The sequence below is a fragment of the Bufo bufo genome, chromosome 4, assembly GCF_905171765.1.
Source record: "Bufo bufo chromosome 4, aBufBuf1.1, whole genome shotgun sequence".
Classification (NCBI taxonomy): Eukaryota; Metazoa; Chordata; class Amphibia; order Anura; family Bufonidae; genus Bufo; species Bufo bufo.
In genome coordinates this window covers 336385638-336405273 of record NC_053392.1, presented here as the reverse complement: position 1 = coordinate 336405273, position 19636 = coordinate 336385638, and the positions used below count along the sequence as shown (strand labels likewise).

The window sequence follows — 19636 nt, the reverse complement described above, 5'->3', positions numbered from 1 at the left end:
GTCTATGTCTTACAGCTGCTCACATGTATCTTTCATGTATTGTCCCATTAGATGGGAATACTAGAAGTGTAACTAGACATATATGATACATACTGTATGTTCAATATTCCAAAAATATAGTATTTCAGTTTGTAATACCTCTTCAAGTTTTATTTTCGGCCCTTGGAATTGCTTTAGGCTGACAATGTGGCCCCCAACCAGAAAAGGTTGTGCACCCCTGAGTTAGAGGGTCTGGGATTCTAGTCTCGGGTCTGGTATTAATGTAAGCAGTCTGTCTTTATGGAATATAGGGTCTGAAATGAATTTAGGGCTTATTCTGGGGTCTGATATTACTAGATTTCGGTGTCTCCTCTAGGGCCATACCTGACTGATCCGCTTTAGCTACAGTTCTGATGGTTCATGGTAACAGAAGATGACCACCAAGTCCCCGCTGCCACCGACTGAGTGGTCATTTTTTGTGTGTTGAGAGGCACCAGCAGGGCCTGGTGAGGTGAACGATTTTTATATTAGTCTCATCCTTTTAAATACTTTTTTATTAGCTTACAACCCCTTTAATATGGGGGTATGATATTAACATAAGGAGGTGAATCTATTTAGCCACACCCTTTTAATATAAACCAGACCCCTCGAAAGGACTGCTACCGTATTTACCGGAACCTGTTACTCCAGTATCGCCCTATGAAGGACTCTCCCAAGCTGACGTCCATATAAATATGAATTCGCTTGAAAGCATTGAATCATTATACTTACAAACAGGAAGCATTGAGTTTAATTACAAAAACAATCGTCATAATTCCATATCCCCTTAAAACGGCAGAATTGGATAGCGACAAAATTGCGACTACGAGTTGAGCCTGCAGTTCCACAAAACAGGCTCCAGGTGGCGCGATAACCCGCGAGATAGAAGGTGGCGAACGGTGACGAGGTGAGCCCCTTTCTAGTGCCACGTTCGTAGTGACGTCACAGCAGGAGGTGCGAAAGTCTTCCCAGACCGGTTCCTAATTCCCGGTAGAAGCAGTGGACGGAAGGCTGCTCGGTGGAGGACTGCGGACGCTGCCCGGAGAGCCACGCCTGGCTGAAGCACGTGAACAAGGAGAGTCCCGGAGTGATCCAGCGAGGAAGGACTGGTGGCTGACAGCTGCGTGAGAGCACGACACGAGAGCCGGGATGAAGACGGTGCGGGGCGCCCCGCCACACCTGCTCCTCCTGCCCGCACTGCTCCTGCTGCTGTGGGGGGTGACGGGCGCCGCCTCTGCAGGTAAGGAGCTCCTCAGGTACCGCAGTATGGCACTCCATTGTGCACAGTCATAGTGCGGGCGCTACATCACGGCGGTGACGTCACAGGGCACGGGGCACACACCTAGTTTCAGGCTTCCTGCTCTGCAAGGTGTGCACTCCTAGCTCTGCTACATCCCAGGTGGTGGTACATATTTGTATATTCATCCCCCGCTCTCAGTTTATAGTAATACGCGGATAACCGTAGGATCTGATAGCAGCCAGCCTTCTCGAGCCGCTGGTACACGTAGAATTGTTGGCGGGTTGCCCAAGGGTTCGCCAGTGGTTTGGAAATAATCGACTTTATTTGTGAAATCTTTACAGATTGGACCAATTGGCCTTGTGGTCCCAGAAGCGGTACTGACGTTCCGACACAGAGCTTCCTCCCCCTCTCTGGGCCAGTGACGTGTATGAAGGGGCTACTTGGCTCACTATGAAAGCCAGCCTCCTCCTCTGCCAGTGGCGAATACGGAGATGGAGAGCGGGGCGGCTTAACTAATGAACTCAAGCAGAAAGCCAGCCCCCAGCTGTGTCAGACCCCGCAATAGTACCTCCATTTCTGGGACCACGATGGGGTCTCCAATCGGGCCAAATCTAAGGTTTTTACTCAAAGTGTATTGGCAAGTTTCATTTATTTACATCTGCAAACTACTGCACCGTTTTTTGTTTTTTTTTGTTTTGTCATTGGACAACCCCTTTAACCCGTAGAAGACCCTCGCCGTACATGTACGGCGCTAGTGGACGTGACTTAAGGACCAGCGCCGTCCAAGTATGGCGCTGATCAGGCGATTGCAGGAGCTGCGCCCGCCCAATCTGTGGCACGGACCCTGCAGTCACTGACAGCTGGGCCCCTGCATCAGTAAAAACACAGATGCTGGTGTATTAACCCCCTGTATGCCGCGGTCAAAGCTGACCACGGCATGCGGAGTGTTTGTGCAGGGTACAGGTGCCCTCCGCGTCTCTAACGGGGCCCCGTGCTGCAGTAGCAGGGACCCAATGGCAGAGATGGCAAGCCCAATGATAACGGGGCTTGCCTTCTACGGAAGCCTGTGAGATCTGGCTGGGTTTGACATGCATGCTGTCAGCATACAAGCTGACATGCAATGTATTACAATACAGGTTGTATTGTAATGCATTGCAGAGGGGATCAGACCCCAGAAGTTGAAGTCCCAGAGTGGGATGTAAAAAAAGTGTTTTTCCATAATAAACAAAAATAACATTTCCCAAAATAAAACACATAAAATTGTAAAGAAGAAACCCAGACATATTTGATATTGCCGCGTCTGTAACGACCGTCTCTATAAAAATATCACATGCTCCACCCACCCCCTCAACTGAACGCCGTAGAAAAAATTAAATAAAAGCTGTGCTAAGGCTACTTTCACACTTGCGGCAGAGTGATCCGGCAAGCAGTTCCGTCGCCGGTACTGCCTGCCGGATCCAGCAATCTACATGCAAACGGACAGCATTTGTAGACTGATCCGGATGCGTCTTACAAATGCATTGCAAGAACGGATCCGTCTCTCTGTTTGTCATTAGGACAAACTGATCCGTTTCCTTTTTTTTTTTTTTACATTTTTAAGGAAGGACTGATCCGGAATTTTGGACGGAGAGAATACCGCAGCATGCTACGGTATTTCCTCCGTCCAAAATGCCGTTCAGTGACAGAACTGAAGATATCCTGATTAGTGTTGAGCGAACTTGTGTTTTAAGTTTGTCGTCTAAAGTTTGGGTTCGGGTTATCAAAGAATCGCGTTATGGATTCTAAATTCCGTTATGGTCCGTGGTAGCGGAATCCTTAACGCGATTCTTCGATAACCTGAACTTTAGACTCCGAACTTAAAACACAAGTTCGCTCAACACTAATCCTGATGCATCCTGAACGGAATGCTCTCCATTCAGAATGCATGGGGAAGAAACTGATCAGTTCTTTTCCGGTATAGAGCCCTAGAAGAAACTCTATGCCAGAAAAGAAAAACACTAGTGTGAAACTACCCTAAAACAATCGTTGTTTTTTTTTGTCACCTTACAGCACAAAAAGTGCAACACCAAGTGATCAAAAAGGCATATGTCCCCCAAAATAGTACCAATCAAACCGTCACCTCATCCTGCAAAAAATGGGCCCCTACATAAAACAATCGAGCAAATTAAATAAAAATAAACTGTTTCTCTGAATATGGAGACACTAAAACATGATTTTTTTTTGTTTAAAAAATGCTTTTATTGTGTAAAACTTAAATAAATGAAAAAAGTATACATATTGGGTATCGCCGCGTCCATAACAACCTGCTGTATAAAAATATCACATGAACTAACCCCTCAGGTGGACATCTTAAAGGGTTTCTGTCACCCCGCAAAACTCATTTTTTTTTTTTTGGATAGTTAGATTCCTCATAGTGCGATATAGGAGAATATAATGCTCTTACTTACTTTCATGCGGCCGATTCTTTATAAAACGAACTTTTATAATATGTAAATGAGGGGTCTACCAGCAAGTAGGGCGTCTACTTGCTGGTAGCTGCTGCAGAAATCCGCCCCCTCGCCGTGTTGATTGACAGGGCCAGCCGTGATCTCCTCCTCCGGCCGGCCCTGTCAGTAATTCAAAAATCGCGCGCCTCGCGTCATTCGGCGCAGGCGCTCTGAGATGAGGAGGCTCGTCTCCTCAGCACTCCCTCAGTGCGCCTGCGCCGATGACGTCTTCTCTTTCGGTGATGTCATCGGCGCAGGCGCACTGAGGGAGTGCTGAGGATACGAGCCTCCTCATCTCAGAGCGCCTGCGCCGAATGACCAGAGGCGCGCGATTTTTGAATTACTGACAGGGCCGGCCGGAGGAGGAGAAGATCACGGCTGGCCCTGTCAATCAACACGGCGAGGGGGTGGATTTCTGCAGCAGCTACCAGCAAGTAGACGCCCTACTTGCTGGTAGAGCCCTCATTTACATATTATAAAAGTTCGTTTTATAAAGAATCGGCCGCATGAAAGTAAGAGCATTATATTCTCCTATATCGCACTATGAGGAATCTAACTATCCAAAAAAAAAAAAATGAGTTTTGCGGGGTGACAGAAACCCTTTAAAAAAAAAAAAAAAAAGTGTCAAGAAAAGACTTTTTTTTGGTCACCTTATATCACAAAAAGTAATACCAATCTATCAAAAAGTCATATGCACCCTAAAATAGTACCAACCAAACCGTCATCTCATCCCGCAAAAATTGAGACCCTACATAAGGCTACTTTCACACTAGCGTTCGGGGATCCGCTTGTGAGTTCCGTTTGAAGGCTCTCACAAGCGGCCCCGAACGGATCCGTCCAGCCCTAATGCATTCTGAATGGATGCGGATCCGCTCAGAATGCATCAGTCTGGCTCCGTTTGTCCTCCGCTCCGCTCAGCAGGCGGACACCTGAACGCAGCTTGCAGCGTTCAGGTGTCCGCCTGGCCGTGCGGAGGCAAACGGATCCGTCCAGACTTACAATGTAAGTCAATGGGGACGGATCCGTTTGAAGTTGACACAGTATGGCTCAATTTTTAAACGGATCCGTCTCCCATTGACTTTCTATGTAAAGTCAAAACGGATCCGTTTGCATTATCATGAACAAAAAAAAAAAAATTTTTTTTTTTTTTTTTTTGTTCATGGTAATGCAAACGGATCCGTTCTGAATGGATCTAAATGTTTGCATTATAGGTGCGGATCCGTCTGGGCAGATACCAGACGGATCCGACCTAAACGCAGGTGTGAAAGTAGCCTTAGACAGTCGACTAAAAAAAACAAAAAAAAAACTGTCTCACAGAAAATGGAGACACTAAAACATGATTTGGTAATGTCGCGTCCGTAACAACCTGCTCTATAAAAATATCACATGATCTAACCTGTCAGATGAAAATTGTAAATAACAAAAAATAAAAACTGTGCCAAAACAGCTATTTTTTGTTAACTTGCCTCACAAAAAGTGTAATATAGAGCAACCAAAAATCATATGTACCCTAAACTAGTACCAACAATACTGCCACCCTATCCCGTAGTTTCCAAAATGGGGTCACTTTTTTGGAGTTTCTACTCTATGGGTTCATCAGAGGATCTTAAAATGTGACATGGCAACTTAAAATTATCCCAGTGAAATCTGCCCTCCAAAAACCACATGGCGTTCTGTTCTTTCTGCGCCTGGACAGCAGTTTACGATCACAAATAGGGTGTTTCTGTAAACTACAGAATCAGGGTAATATTGAGTTTTGTTTAGCTGTTAACCCTTGCTTTGTTACTGGCAAAAAATGGATTAAAATGGAAAATCTGCCAAAAAAGTGAAATCCTGAAATTTCTTCTACATTTTCCTTTAATTCTTGTGGAACACCTAAAGGGTTAACAACGTTTGTAAAATCTGTTTTGAATACCTTGAGGGGTGTAGTTTCTAAAATGGGGTCATTTATGGGTCCACTATGTAAGCCCCACAGTGACTTCAGACGTAAAATGAGTTTTGGAAATTTTCTGAAAAATTTTAAGATTTGCTTCTAAGCCTGCTAACGTACCCAAAAAATAAAATGGCATTCACAAAATGATCCAAACATAAAGTAGACATATGGGAAATGTGAAGTAATAACTATTATGAGGTATCACTATCTGTTTTAAAAGCAGAGAAATTGGAATTAGCAAATTTTTCCATTTTTTTTTTGTAAATTTGATTTTTTTTTTTTTTATAAAAATGAAAAATATTGACTGAAATGTACCAATAACATGATGAACAATCTCAGAATGGCTTGGATAAATAAAAGCGTTCCAAAGTTATTACCACATAAAGTGACACGTCGAATTTCCAAAAAACGGCCTGGTCCTTAAGGTGAAAAATGGCAGTGTCATAGGATGTCAATAGCGGGGGAAAATGCTTCCGTTTTGTCCCCATTCATTGTCAATGGGGACAAGACTGAACTAAATGGAGTGCACCAGAATGCCTTCTGTTCCGTTTGGTTGTGCTCCCATTGCGGACAGAATAACGCTGCAAGCAGCGTTTTTCTGTCCGCGATGTGGTGTGGAGCAAGACGGATCTGTCATGACTCACAATGTAAGTCAATAGGGACGGATCCGTTTTCTATGGCACAATAGAAAACTGATTTGTTCCCCATTGACTTTCAGTGGTGTTTATTACGGATCCGTCATGGCTATATAAGACATAATACAACCGGATCAGTTCATGACGGATGCATGCGGTTGTATTATTGTAACGGAAGCGTTTTTGCAGATCCATGACGGATGCATGCGGTTGTATTATTGTAACGGAAGCGTTTTTGCCGATCCATCACGGATGCATGCGGTTGTATTATTGTAACGGAAGCGTTTTTGCAGATCCATGACGGATCCACTAAAAATGCTAGTGTGAAAGTAGCCTTACTTATAAGAGGCCTGGACAAAACAGCAGAGAGGAGCCAACAGTAACATGCTGTATGACTCCTCTCATGTCATCTCAATGTAGTTAAAGAGTGATTGCTGCACATTTAAAAAATAATAATAATGACCCAGTAAACCTTTCAACTACAGCAATGTGTAACTTGACCTTAAAGGGATTATCGCATGATTGATGTAAATCGGACATTTATTTCTAACAAAGCTACAACCAGCCCTGTACCTCACATGGACCCAGGGATCCCCCCCATTCATTATTCCTATTGTCCTTCTAGAATTATTTCAGGTTGGCAGCTCTGGGGGCGTGCCCTTTGCGGTGCAGCTCTCTCTCCTTTTAAATGTCACAGCTTCTACCAGAAGATAGGGCTGGTGGCAGTTGTAGAATTTAACTGAGCATGTGCGACCACCTCAGCAAGGTTGACAGAGAAATATGGAAAAGAACAAACAGCAGGTGGCGCTATACAGATACATTTTATTTAAAAACTTAGTGGCTGTACTACATTTTTAATTGTATGCAATTTCAAAAGTATTTACATCTAGGAGCTGGAATATTTCTAATTAGACAACTCTTTTAAGACCCCCCATACACATTACAGCATTGTGAGCCAATCCCGCCATCAGTCTAATGGGTATTGGGATTTCCCGACTCTCCCCTGACAGATGATGTTCGGGGAGAGAAGAATCAACAGTAGAAGTGAGGGAATCAATCCGCCTCATCAATGAGAGTTCTTAACCCACAAGGTGCTGTGCCTGATGGTGAAGAATGCCCCCCGGCCTCTTGATTGACAAGGAAGGACAGTCTGCCCGCCCTGACAGTCTCACTCCTGCGTTGCTGCAGCGGGAGAGTAAGCTGAGCCTCTGCGCTTGCTCCACTACCCAGAAAGTTGTAAAACGATTCGCTTACATAGTGATAAATCAATATTCACATAATATCAGAAAAGCTTTTTTCAGATGTCAGCTTTGCATGTTCAGACATTATTATTTGTGAGGTTTGGTTTGAATCGTTTAGACCCGTGATTTTTATTTTATTCGCACGATTCTCACTCAATTTTCACCCAAACATCGTCATCAATGGTACTTTGCAGGTTATTAATGCATGCATGTTACCAATTGCATATGTAGGAGCTTATGCACACGACCGTGGTTTTTGTCTTCATCCGCACCCATTCACTTCAATGGGGCCGCAAAAGATACGGACCGCACACTGTGTGCCGTCTGCATCTGTACGTCCGTTCCACAGACCCTTAAAAAATAGAACATGTCCTATTCTTGTCCATTTCATGACGAGGATAGGACTGTTCTATAGAGGACGGGACATTCTGCAAAATGCGGAACGCACACAGCCGGGATCCGTGTTTTGCGGACCGCAAACACAGCAATGAGCCTTTACTGGGATGCCTCAAGGCTTTAGCCACGATCTGTGGAGGATTGCTGGTATGAAGAACTTTGTGATTCAAACCTTTGGCCACTTTCAGAGGTGGCAGATCTCTTGTGGGGTAGATAAAAAGAGAAAAAACTGGAACTGCTTATTCCTTTTTTGGCGCTGCTAGGCTGGATATATCACGCAGGTGGTAGAGTAAAAAGTAGTATTTTATTTGTCTACGCGTTTCAAGGGAGTTGGACCCTCTTCTTCAGGACAATACACTATTAACATGCTGCGCTCCATGACACTTAAGTGTCAGTGCGTTCGGAGCAAGCATATAAGTGTGACATTAGACATAGGGGGGCGGAGCAAGCATATAAGTGTGACATTAGACATAGGGGGGCGGAGCAAGCATATAAGTGTGACATTAGACATAGGCGGGGGGGGGAGCGGAGACACAGCACCTGTCTGGCACTAATACTATACATAAAAACACTAAATTTTGAATAAAAAAGAACCAGATGGATATCTCAGCAATCTAGCATAATATAAAAGAGATCAAATAAATACAAAGAATAAAAAGAAAGCAAGTACCATGAAGATAAAGGGATAAACATATAACATATATGGCATAATAAAAAGGGGGGATTATTATTATTTTTTAAATCTTTCTATTATACCTTCTGTCTGTGGAGGCTCTCAATCGCTGGTTGATTACCTGTCCTGAGGGTAGGCCATCAGTGTCTGCAGGCCGGACAACCCCTTTAGTTTTCTTGTCATTTTGTGGTATCCAATTTCCTGCTGATTCTGTCTGTTTTTCTTGCAGAAGTCTGTGAAGGAGCAGTGAACTGTAGTGCGTGTAATATCATCTCAGGCTGTATGTGGGCTAAATGTATTAATGGTAAGTTACAATATGTTTTGATGAGGTTTTCTTGCCTTGTAATATTTCAGTAACTGGGAAACATCTCCTTTTTCCCAGACTAGCTCTGATATCCACTTGCACAGTTTTAAAGTTTGCACATAAATATAAGTACATTGTTGCTGGACAAAACCTGGCCATTAGCAAATCGGCCCTGCTGACCTGAATTTTCCTCCTACCCCTTTATGCATTAAGATTGGACCAACGCAGCTCCAGACAGGCAGAGAGAACACAGAGCGACTGTCATAGAACTAATAAACAATGATGACAGTGGAGCAATGGTGTGACTGGATGCTTAGCTGAGACACTAATATGGGGGGTGACCTAAGTGGTTTTGCTGAAGGATCTGTCCTCGTCCCTCAGCATGATGGATCATCTTGTGCATCTTTCCTGCTTCTGAAATTGGATTTTGATGTCTTGTTGAGGGGTGGATTAAGGCCCTGGGCTGTTCCTCAAGCTTGGATAGCACGCATAAAGTATATTCTCCTCTAAGCCCTATTCAGCGCTATCATTCATATTGGAGAATATAGGGTCACATGAAGTCTCCTCTAATGTAAACGTTTGTGGCCCTATTATTTTTACACTATTATTGGCAGATTATAAGATACTGAACAATTGGAATCTGGATCAATTAAAAAAGAGAAAAAAAAAAACACGTTTGAGCACTCGTGACTATTGCTGAGAAATTATAATCATTAAAAAGATGTGTATTTGGACAAGTTTCATATCTTTTCCCCTCCATGTTTCTAATGTAAAAACATTAATAACTGGTGTTTTTTTTCTTCACTTTTTGTAGCCACTGCAGCTCCAAGTACAGAAGCCCCAACCACAATTACTTCAGCAGGTAAAACGCAATCTGCTATTGACTTTTTATATTTATATATATATATATATATATATATATATATATATATATATATGATATTGCATTGACCTTGACCTGTTGCAGCATCAGGGTGTATTCAAATAGTGCTGTTGAAACCACATTAAACACACACCTTTTTGCATTGATTTTAAATGGAGGTGAAACACTATTATTTAACGTTTTCCCTTAAAAAATGCTAAATCGCAGCAGAACTTTGGAGCTTTAACTACATCCATCCTTGCAATTTGACTACACCTTTAAGGCCACCAATACAATAGCCTATTATCAACCAAACAGCTTAAAGTGTATGGGGAGCTCCTGATCCTTTTGTTCTCCAGAGGTATCTAGCAGTGGCTTTCTCTCCATTGAATACACGTTCTGAATACAGATTCTGTCCCACCAATAGTAATTCTCTATCAGAGTGCATTCATTAGTAATATTCCCCCCTACATTGACCCCAATAGTAATAATTCTTCCCATTAGTGGTAGTGCCCTCCTTATTGTGCCCAATAATAACTTTCCCACAGTACTCCCAGTAGTAACGATGCACCCATTGTGCCCCCAGTAGTAATAAAGCCCCTCTTTGAGGCATTCCTATGAATCCCCCTTTATGGACACAGTAGTATTAATGACTGCTGTAGTGGCCCCAGAAGTTGTAATGCCTGCTTTAGCACTCCTAGTAGTTATACTCTTTCCCCCCTTCCCTATAGTGTCCCCAGCAGTTATAATGCCCCCTACAGCACCTCCAGTAGTTATGTACCCACAGTAGTTTTAATATGTGCCATTATACTATGTCCCCCAGTAATGCCACTAGTATTCATGCAGTCGCCCCGATGTCATTGTGCCGCCTGTGTCCTGACGCAGGCAGTTGCAATGAAATCGTACTGCTTGAATCCCATCACAGGCGGTAGCGATGATGTCATCACATCGCCACCGCCTGTGCTGCTCTATGGCCTCATAGGCTTCAGGCCTAGTGGCCCATGAGATTGAGCAGTATTCAAACACAGGGCACTGGGCCGCACAACTGGGACCCAAGCCTCAGATGTTTTCTCCTGAAGAAGCCCAGAAATATTACTGGGCATTTTGTGCGGCCGCCAATTGCCTTAGGCTCCTGGGGAACCCTGTACGGTATGGTAATTTGACATTGCTTCTTCTCAAGCTAGTTTTTTGGTATATAAATGAAACCTAAGATATATAGGATATATGTACTGTTTATTTTACAGCTGTTCATAACCCCCAGTTTTACATTTTCAGAACTGAAGACCATGGTCACATGGGCTTTCTTGTCGTAAAAGTTATCTTTTGCTATTAGCCTACGTGAATCAACTGCAAAATCATGTGCTACAAAATTTAGCAGCAAATTTGGGACAAAAAGAGCATGCTGTGTTTTTATTCTGATTTACTTGTATTATACTGTACTGTGTGTACAATGCAAGTAAATCCGCAGAATAAAAACACAGCGTGCTCTGTGTCCCAAAGTTACAAAGCCTTTACGCCTAGTTTTTGGCATAAAAAGTCTTAAAATTTGGCAGAATTTTTATTTTGTGACTTTTTATGTTTTATGCCACTCTCCCCACTTTTTTAGAAAGGTGGATGGAGCTTAGCAGATGGGGCAGCGCCACCACATTGTCATAACAAAAAAGCCAGTGGAAATAATGTATCAAAAATAATATCAACTTTATTACATGATATGTATTAAAATATGAAGGAAAAAAGGCAAGATGGAAAGGGTATACAGAGAAGCGAAGGGCATTCCCTCAACTGGACAACCATGTACCCCCACAGAGCTAGTAAGCACTTATCGGGTACCAGGCCATGCGCTGTGTCTCACAACAGCCCAAGTTATGCACCACAAAAAATGGTGATACAATGTGTCACACACCCCAAAAGGGGATTACACACCGTGGTACAGTTGTACCAGGAAGTAGTCCCTGGACATTTGTGAGATCCACAGCCTGCGCCCCTGGTAACCATGAACAACATGTATATAGATAGCATAGTAATGGTATACTTACAGCCTAGTCTATATCATAGGCCTAATATGGATACTGTAACATGGCAGTGTCTTAATAGACACACCTAACCGGGGACGTAGCTGAAGACATGATCTGGCCCAGGGGAGGTAAGAAAGCCCTAAGGCCTCTTTCACACGGGCGTGTCCGGATGCGTCCCGGTGCATTGCGGCAAACACGCGCGAGTAGGTACTCAATTGCAGTCAGTTTTGACTGCGATTGCGTTCCGATGTTCAGTTTTTATCGCGCGGGTGCAATGTGTTTTGCACGCGCGTCATAAAAAACCGACTGTGGTACCCAGACCTGAACTTCTTTACAGAAGTTCAGGTTTGGGTTAGTTGTAGTGTAGATTGTATTATTTCCCCTTATAACATGGTTATAAGGGAAAATAATAGCATTCTGAATACAGAATGCATAGTACAAATTTTTTTTTTAACTCTCCTTAATCCACTTGTTCGCGCAGCCGGCTTCTCTTCTGTCTTTATCTGTGAGCAATAGGACCTTTGACGTCACTGCGTTCATCACATGGTCCATCACATGATCCATCACCATAGTGATGGATCATGTGATGAGCGTAGTGACGTCATCAAAGGTCCTATTGCTCACAGATGAAGACAGAAGAGATGCCGGCTGCGCGAACAAGTGGATTAAGGTGAGTTAAATCTAATTTTAATTTTTTTAACCCCTCCAGCCCTATTGTACTATGTATTCAGAATGCTATTATTTTCCCTTATAACCATGGTATAAGGGGAAATAATAATGATCGGGTCCCCATCCCGATCGTCTCCTAGCAACCGTGCGTGAAAATCACACCGCATCCGCACTTGCTTGCGATTTTCACGCAACCCCATTCATTTCTATGGGGCCTGCGTTACGTGAAAAACGCACAAAGAGGAGCATGCTGCGATTTTCACGCAACGCACAAGTGATGCGTGAAAATCACCGCTCGTGTGCACAGCCCCATAGAAATGAATGGGTCAGGATACAGTGCGGGTGCAATGCGTTCAACTCGCGCATCGCATCCGCGCAGAATACTCGCCCTTGTGAAAGGGGCCTAAGAGCTACCACAGCCAGACACATTTATTATAAAATATGCAAGAAAACTGGCGTACATTTTAACTGATATCCATGCCAAGCTGGACATCACAGATGCAACAAATTTATTAAGAGGCCTGTGTCTCTTAATTTTTGTTGCATCTTTTGCCAATGGACTTTTTGTGAAATACCAGTCTTTAATAAATGACCCCCAATGAGGAAGGTTTATAAAAATTAGCACAGACAGAAAGTCCAGCAGTTGCTTTGGGCATCTCCTCCACCTTTCCTTTGCACGGATTCTGTTAAGTCTTCCATCGGTTCCTGTGTTTTTCTCTCTATTCTGGAGGGTTCTTAACATGTAATCATTTATTTACCTTCTTATTTGCAGCACCAAAATGTGTCAATTCATCTATAGCCGACTGCACCAAGGAACTATGTGAAGGTAAATCCTTTCTATTGACTACATAATTGTGTAATTGTCGGTCCAGGACAGCAACTATATAACTGTTTGTGGCCCTATTATTATTCCACTATTATTGGCAGGTTATAAGACACTGAATGAATGGAATCTGGATCAATTAAAAAAGAAAAAAAAACACGTTTGAGCACTCGTGACTATTGCTGAGAAATGATATGCTTTGTTTATAATCTGCATCGTTTTAATCATTAAAAAGATGTGTATTTGGACAAGATTCAGGTTTTTTTTTCATGTTTCTAATGTAAAAACATAAATAACTGGTTTTTTTTTTCTTTCACTTTTTGTAGCCACTGCGCCTCCAAGTACAGAAGCACCAACCACAATTACTTCAGCAGGTAAAACGCAATCTGCTATTGACTTTTTTTTATATAGAAGATATTGCATTGAACTTGACCTGTTGCAGCATCAGGGTGTATTCACATAGTGCTGTTGAAACCACATTAAAAACTCACACCTTTTTGCATGCGCAGTTCTTTCCCTGAGGCTGATGCCAGCACAGGGAAGGAACACTATACCGGCACTGCGCATGCGCGAGCTCGCGCATCGCGAGATTGACGGCTATCTATCGTTGATGAAAGGAGGAGACGTAGGCGGTGGTGGGCTCCTTCACAGGCGGGCGTGGCTGGGCACAAGAAAGGTTAGTTATCTGAGGTAGGCGGATCCAATGAAAGGGAGGGCGGCGATTTCAGCTCAGAAGGGGCGCTGGGCACCTAAACGGCCGGGCACCTTTCACCATGAGACGTCCCCTTGGACACATTATTAAGTGATTGACAGTTGATATAAACCGCTTTTTTATGAATATAGAGCCACAGGGGCATTTGATAAACTCACTTTAGGATTCAGTGTTTTACAAGGGACATCGCCATATGTTTAGCTTATAGGGCTCATTTCTGATGACAGAATCCCTTTAATGGAGGTGAAACACTTTTAAGTTTTCCCTTAAAAAATGCTAAATCGCAGCAGAACTTTGGAGCTTTAACTACCTCCATCCTCACGATTTGACTACACTTTTATGGCCACCATACACACTAGCCTATTAGACAGAAGACAGAGGAGCGTTGCTAAGGCTCGAAATGGGCCACTTTAGAGCTATTTTTCTAATAGAAATGTACGATTTCCGTAATTAAAGCATATTACAAAAAAGGTCTGCATCGCTGCCCCTATACCTTTAAAAAATAAAAAAAATTAATGACCGTTACACTTTAAAGAGTCCATATACATTGTGTAGTAGAGCATAACACGGCAATCACCCGGGAGTAAAAAGCTTCTTGCTTTATTGCTTTCTACGGGTTACATAAACATGGACATGAACATCTAGGCGACGGCCGTTTTGTGAATACCTGCACTTCGTCTGGCCTTCCCAAACAAACTGTGGCACGCCCCTTAAAGGCACTTCATTAACCACATGATACAAATCATAGCACTAAAAACAAGGATAAAGTACCTGAGAGACCGGGAATTTCACCCTAACCTTACAATATTGCGCTCCTTTAGGAGATATTTCATAAACACACACTAAGGTCATTCCTGTCGTCATTCCTGTCGTCTAACCCTCTGCCTCCTTTTGCAATAAAATGTTTTCTCTATCTCCTCCTTTTGTTACAAACCACAAAAGCGCATTTGGCCAATATCGCCTCCATGTTGCTCGTGCATGTGGTCAATTAATCTTGGTGCTCCCACCTTAGTTCTAAGTAAGCGTGCGTGCTCGCCAAAGTGAGCCTGCATCGCCCTGATTGTTTTCCCTATATAATATAAACCACATGTGCATATAATGGCATACACTACATAGTTAGTCTTACAGGTAAAAAAACTCCTTTAAAAAGAATTCCCTATTGCCCAATTTTACATATGATCCCTTTCAATAAATTGTTCCAACAACGACACCTCTGGTATCATGCGTCAGAGCCAGTCCCTGTTCAGACTGTCTCTCAAACCTACCGTTCACTAGCACATCTCGCAGGTTCTTACTGCATCTAAAACGAACCAGTGGACACTGATTAGCTACCTCTTTTAGCTGGGGATCACTTGCTATTATGTGCCAATTCTTCATTACAGAGGCCTTGATTGCATCCGCCATAGGACTAAGCTGGAAAGGAAAAATAAATCTTTTTCTTTCTTTTTATTTTTATAAGTTTGTAGTAACCTATATTGATCCTGACCTCGATCCCTTTTGTATGACTCCTGTATGACCTTAGTGTGTTTTTATGAAATATCTCCTAAAGAAGCGCAATATTGTAAGGTTAGGGTGAAATTCCCGGTCTCTCAGGTACTTTATCCTTGTTTTTAGTGCTATGATTTGTATCATGTGGTTAATGAAGTGCCTTTAAGGGGCGTGCCACAGTTTGTTTGGGAAGGCCAGACGAAGTGCAGGTATTCACAAAACGGCCGTCGCCTAGATGTTCATGTCCATGTTTATGTAACCCGTAGAAAGCAATAAAGCAAGAAGCTTTTTACTCCCGGGTGATTGCCGTGTTATGCTCTACTACACATTGTATAATATGAAGCCAACCTGTTCAGTTGTTGATCTCTATGTATAAATGGCTTGCTGTACTAGCTGCTTTTCTCTCTTTGTACAGGTGCAGCAACAACAAATGTAACCAATACTACTACATCTACCTCAACCCCAGGTAAGTCATGAAAGTGGGTTAGAAGACAATATTTTCTACTGTGCCTCTTTTATACAATAAAAAATGAAAACGTGACCCAGTGGAGCGCCACTGTGCAGGGAAAAACTGCTGATATGCCATCACTTCTAATGGTGGGAACACCCATTAACATTTTGCTGCAGTAGGTTATTTTATTAGCGATTTTATGGTACAGTTTACACTTTTTTCATGAAGCAGTGGGGACATGGCAGGCCTGGGGCGCTTTGGACGGCCCCTGGCTGCTGTGCCGAGTACTTGGCACCCCATGACTGCATTCACGGGTTGCCAGTCTAAAGGCTCAGATGCTGCAGATGTTATGGACGGAGGCATCTGAGGGGTTAAATTGCCCATATTGAAGTTATCTCTGATCCTGGCAGTGAGAGCCAGATGCCTGCTGTATAATACACTTTGCACCCACAAGTGATGGTGTGGGCCCCGCTCCTGAGCCTGCACCATTTCCATGACCTATTATTATAGCACAGAGAGGTAACTACCCTGCTGCCTTGACATAATTAGTATGCCATAGAGCAGGGGTGGCCAACCTGCGGCTCTCCAGCTGTAGTAAAACTACAATTCCCACCATGCCCCGCTGTAGGCTGATAGCTGTAGGCAGTCTTTGCATGCTGGGAGTTGTAGTTTTGCAACAGCTGGAGAGCCGCAGGTTGGCCAGCCCTGCCATAGAGCATTAAGGGGTTTTCCAGAGGTCTGAATTATTTTTTTTTATAAAGCGTTTACAACGCTATACATAACAAAAGAAACAATACTCACCTTTCCAATCCCCTGCCAGTCTCTGTTTACAAACCTCTAGCAATGTTGTGCCGACATAGCTTGTTACCACTGCTGCCAATCACTGGCCACAGAGGTGATTCCAGTGGTATCGATTCATCACTGCTATATACAGTGATTGGCTGCAGCAGTCACATTTTACGCGCCACAGACACTGGAGCCCGGTAAGCAGAGATCAGAGACCAAGGAAGTGTCAGTGTGGAAGCAGCAGGGGATTGGTAAGTATTATCCCTTCTGTTATTTTTTTTAGCCCTGTTAGCTGTTTGTTAAAAAAAAAAAATTAAGAAGCTTCACTGTGGAAATATGTGTTTGTGTCTTGCAAGTTTTACTGATTTGCTTTCATATTGTTTTTCTACTAGCGGCAACAACCAACAGCTCTGCAGCTCCTGCTTCATCCACTGCCCAAAGCTCTGCAACCAGTACGTTCTTTCGAGGTGGAAATTGTGCATAGCTCAAAATCTGCTGTTTCTCCTTGTGCTTACTGGCTTGTGATATTTCCGTTGTTTGTACAAAGAAACTCTTTGAATGTTTTTTTTTTTTTCTGGTTTTGTGTGTGGCCTTTTTCTCAAAAGCATGACAAATGCAGCTATCGAGGTACCTGTGGAAATGGAAGCTGAGTCACCTTTCTATGTTCTTTGTTTGCAGCCTCCTTAAAACCAAGCCCTGTGACAACACCGTCACCTATCAAGAAGAACACCTTTGATGCCGCAAGTTTCATTGGAGGAATTGTCCTAGTACTGGGTGTTCAAGCGGTGGTATTTTTCTTGTACAAATTCTGCAAGGCCAAAGACAGGAATTACCATACCCTTTAAGCCCAGTTGTTCTGCACTGCTCACCTACATCGCTCTAGCCAAATGTCAACTTGGAGATTACTCATTGGAAAGCTGTGGAATTAGGCCCTTTCCGTCTCTACAAATTGTATCTATACCACTGCTATTGAGAAGAAAGTGCAGCTTAACAATGCTGTGGACTGCATACATCCCATCAGCTTCCTAAAGTTTTTCAAACAGGTTAAACAGCCATGTCCTATATTTCAGAATACAGAGCCTCCAAGGGGAAATTTTTTTCCATGGGTAATTAAGAATAAAAATTAAGATTACAATTCCATTGCAGGGAATAGTTTTGGATGATTATGAAAACGATCAGGTTAATGTGAGTGGTGTTCTGGGCAGTGCTGCCTTTAGGTGTGGTATATCTTTCTATGATCTTGTCCCTTTTCAGTTCTATTGTTGAGTCTTTTAATTGAAGTTGATTATAATTTTTGAAGGTATATTATTCCTCACATCTTCTTAAGTGCACCTTACTCCTAAAATAAGGTGATATTTTGAGAATTGTGCCTTAAAAGACATATTGAAAGTATCACATATTTTAGTTCTCTAGTATTGCATTGGCCTCTTTGTAGCTGTGCCGGCATGACTGACCAATAGTAATCAATGTCCTGTATCTACAGCCTCCAGAAAGGCAAATTTCATGTTGATTCAGTTTGGCAAGTAATTAAAAGTAACAAACAAGTTTAGCTGTCGGTCATCTTCAATGCATCTTTCCTTCTCTGTCTAATTCTAGATCTGAATTTTAGAGATGATTATTGATAATGGGGCTTACTCAAGTTTATTTTTTAATTTTTTTTTAAAATATTTATAATGATCCTTTCTGTGGATCATTCCATTAATGAAGGAAAATATATGACTTTGCTTTAAATTGCTGGCTTTGAGGTGGCATTTGCTGGTTATTGTACCTTCCAGAATTAATCTTCGTGGCCTTGTTGTACAGCATGTTTTCACTATTGATTCCAATTGCATTCCTGATTCCCGCTTGCCCATTAGTGTATAAAGAGCATTCAAACCTATTCCCCATTGCATGAGGTGTACAGACGTGATCTACGAATTGTATAATAGGCAGGTGGGTGAATGAAACCTGTTGCTGCAGCAATAAATGTTTTGAAACCACAGGTTATGTGCCAAAGGCTGTTCTCTTCTTAATTTGAATTGGTAGGTTTACTAGGAAACTTATAAGAATAGACTTTAAACCTTGGGTCACGTTGGGGCTCTGATTCAGAAGAGGCTGAACAACTGACGTCTGTCACTGCAGGGCAGCTTCCTAAAATAGTTTGTGCCAGATTGGAAAGCATGGTTCCTTTCTTTCAAAAACAGCACTGCGCTTGTCTAGGGTTGGGTAATCCAACAAAAAAAATCCCCGCGATAACGATATATCCTGATAAATACCCATTTAGAAGAAAAAACACTCAAAACATGTACTAGTGTTTCTGGTCTTTTAATTATAAAATATAAAACCTTTTACAATTACCCCTATTACAAGTAGTATTAGGATTTAAAGAAAAACTATATTGACATATCCTATGCTGGATAATAGTAATAGTAATAAGTTAAATTCAATGTAACAAACATGACATTAGATTTTCATCACCCAAAACAGACAGTGGTCGGCGACTAAAGTCTGGTCTGTGGTTAATCAGTCAGGTTGGATAATTTTTGGCTGACGTCAAGCAGAAAATATCCCACCTGACTACTTGCACAGGCTCAGTGCGCTAGAAATGTTGTACATCATCTAAATTGCCTGCATGAACGGGCAATTTAGTTGATACTGTGGATGCCTGGATCGTTCTTATGAACGAACCCACCATCCGATAAATAGCTGAATGACGGCCATTATTTTACAACATGTGAGGACAAATCACGTGAGCAGCTGAGGTCACCCAGGAGGGTTATGACGTAGAAGTCATTGACTGACCATCGCCATGGTTACTTGCGGGTCATAGACTCTGACGCCAAATTTGAGAAAAAGTTGTGGAATGAACGAGATGTGAATCCAGGACTGACATACAACGAGCCTGTTTTAGTAGTGGTTAGTGCT

General features: G+C 42.6%; 1 protein-coding gene across 3 annotated transcripts; it reads left to right on the top strand.

Annotated features, from left to right (window-relative positions):
* The first annotated feature begins 904 nt into the window (after positions 1-904).
* CD164 (CD164 molecule) lies at positions 905-19058 on the top strand. Of its 3 annotated transcripts, XM_040428855.1 has the most exons (8): positions 913-1258; positions 8852-8926; positions 9741-9788; positions 13245-13298; positions 13622-13669; positions 15911-15961; positions 17125-17184; positions 17411-19058. In XM_040428855.1, exons 1-8 carry the CDS (start codon positions 1168-1170, stop codon positions 17575-17577), a joined length of 594 nt encoding a protein of 197 aa, XP_040284789.1. In that variant the 5' UTR covers positions 913-1167; the 3' UTR covers positions 17578-19058. The 3 variants fall into 3 exon arrangements, with proteins under 3 accessions (XP_040284791.1, XP_040284790.1, XP_040284789.1); XM_040428856.1 differs by lacking the exon at positions 13622-13669 and having other exon boundaries at positions 906-1258; XM_040428857.1 differs by lacking the exons at positions 13245-13298; positions 13622-13669 and having other exon boundaries at positions 905-1258.
* The last annotated feature ends 578 nt before the right edge of the window (positions 19059-19636 follow it).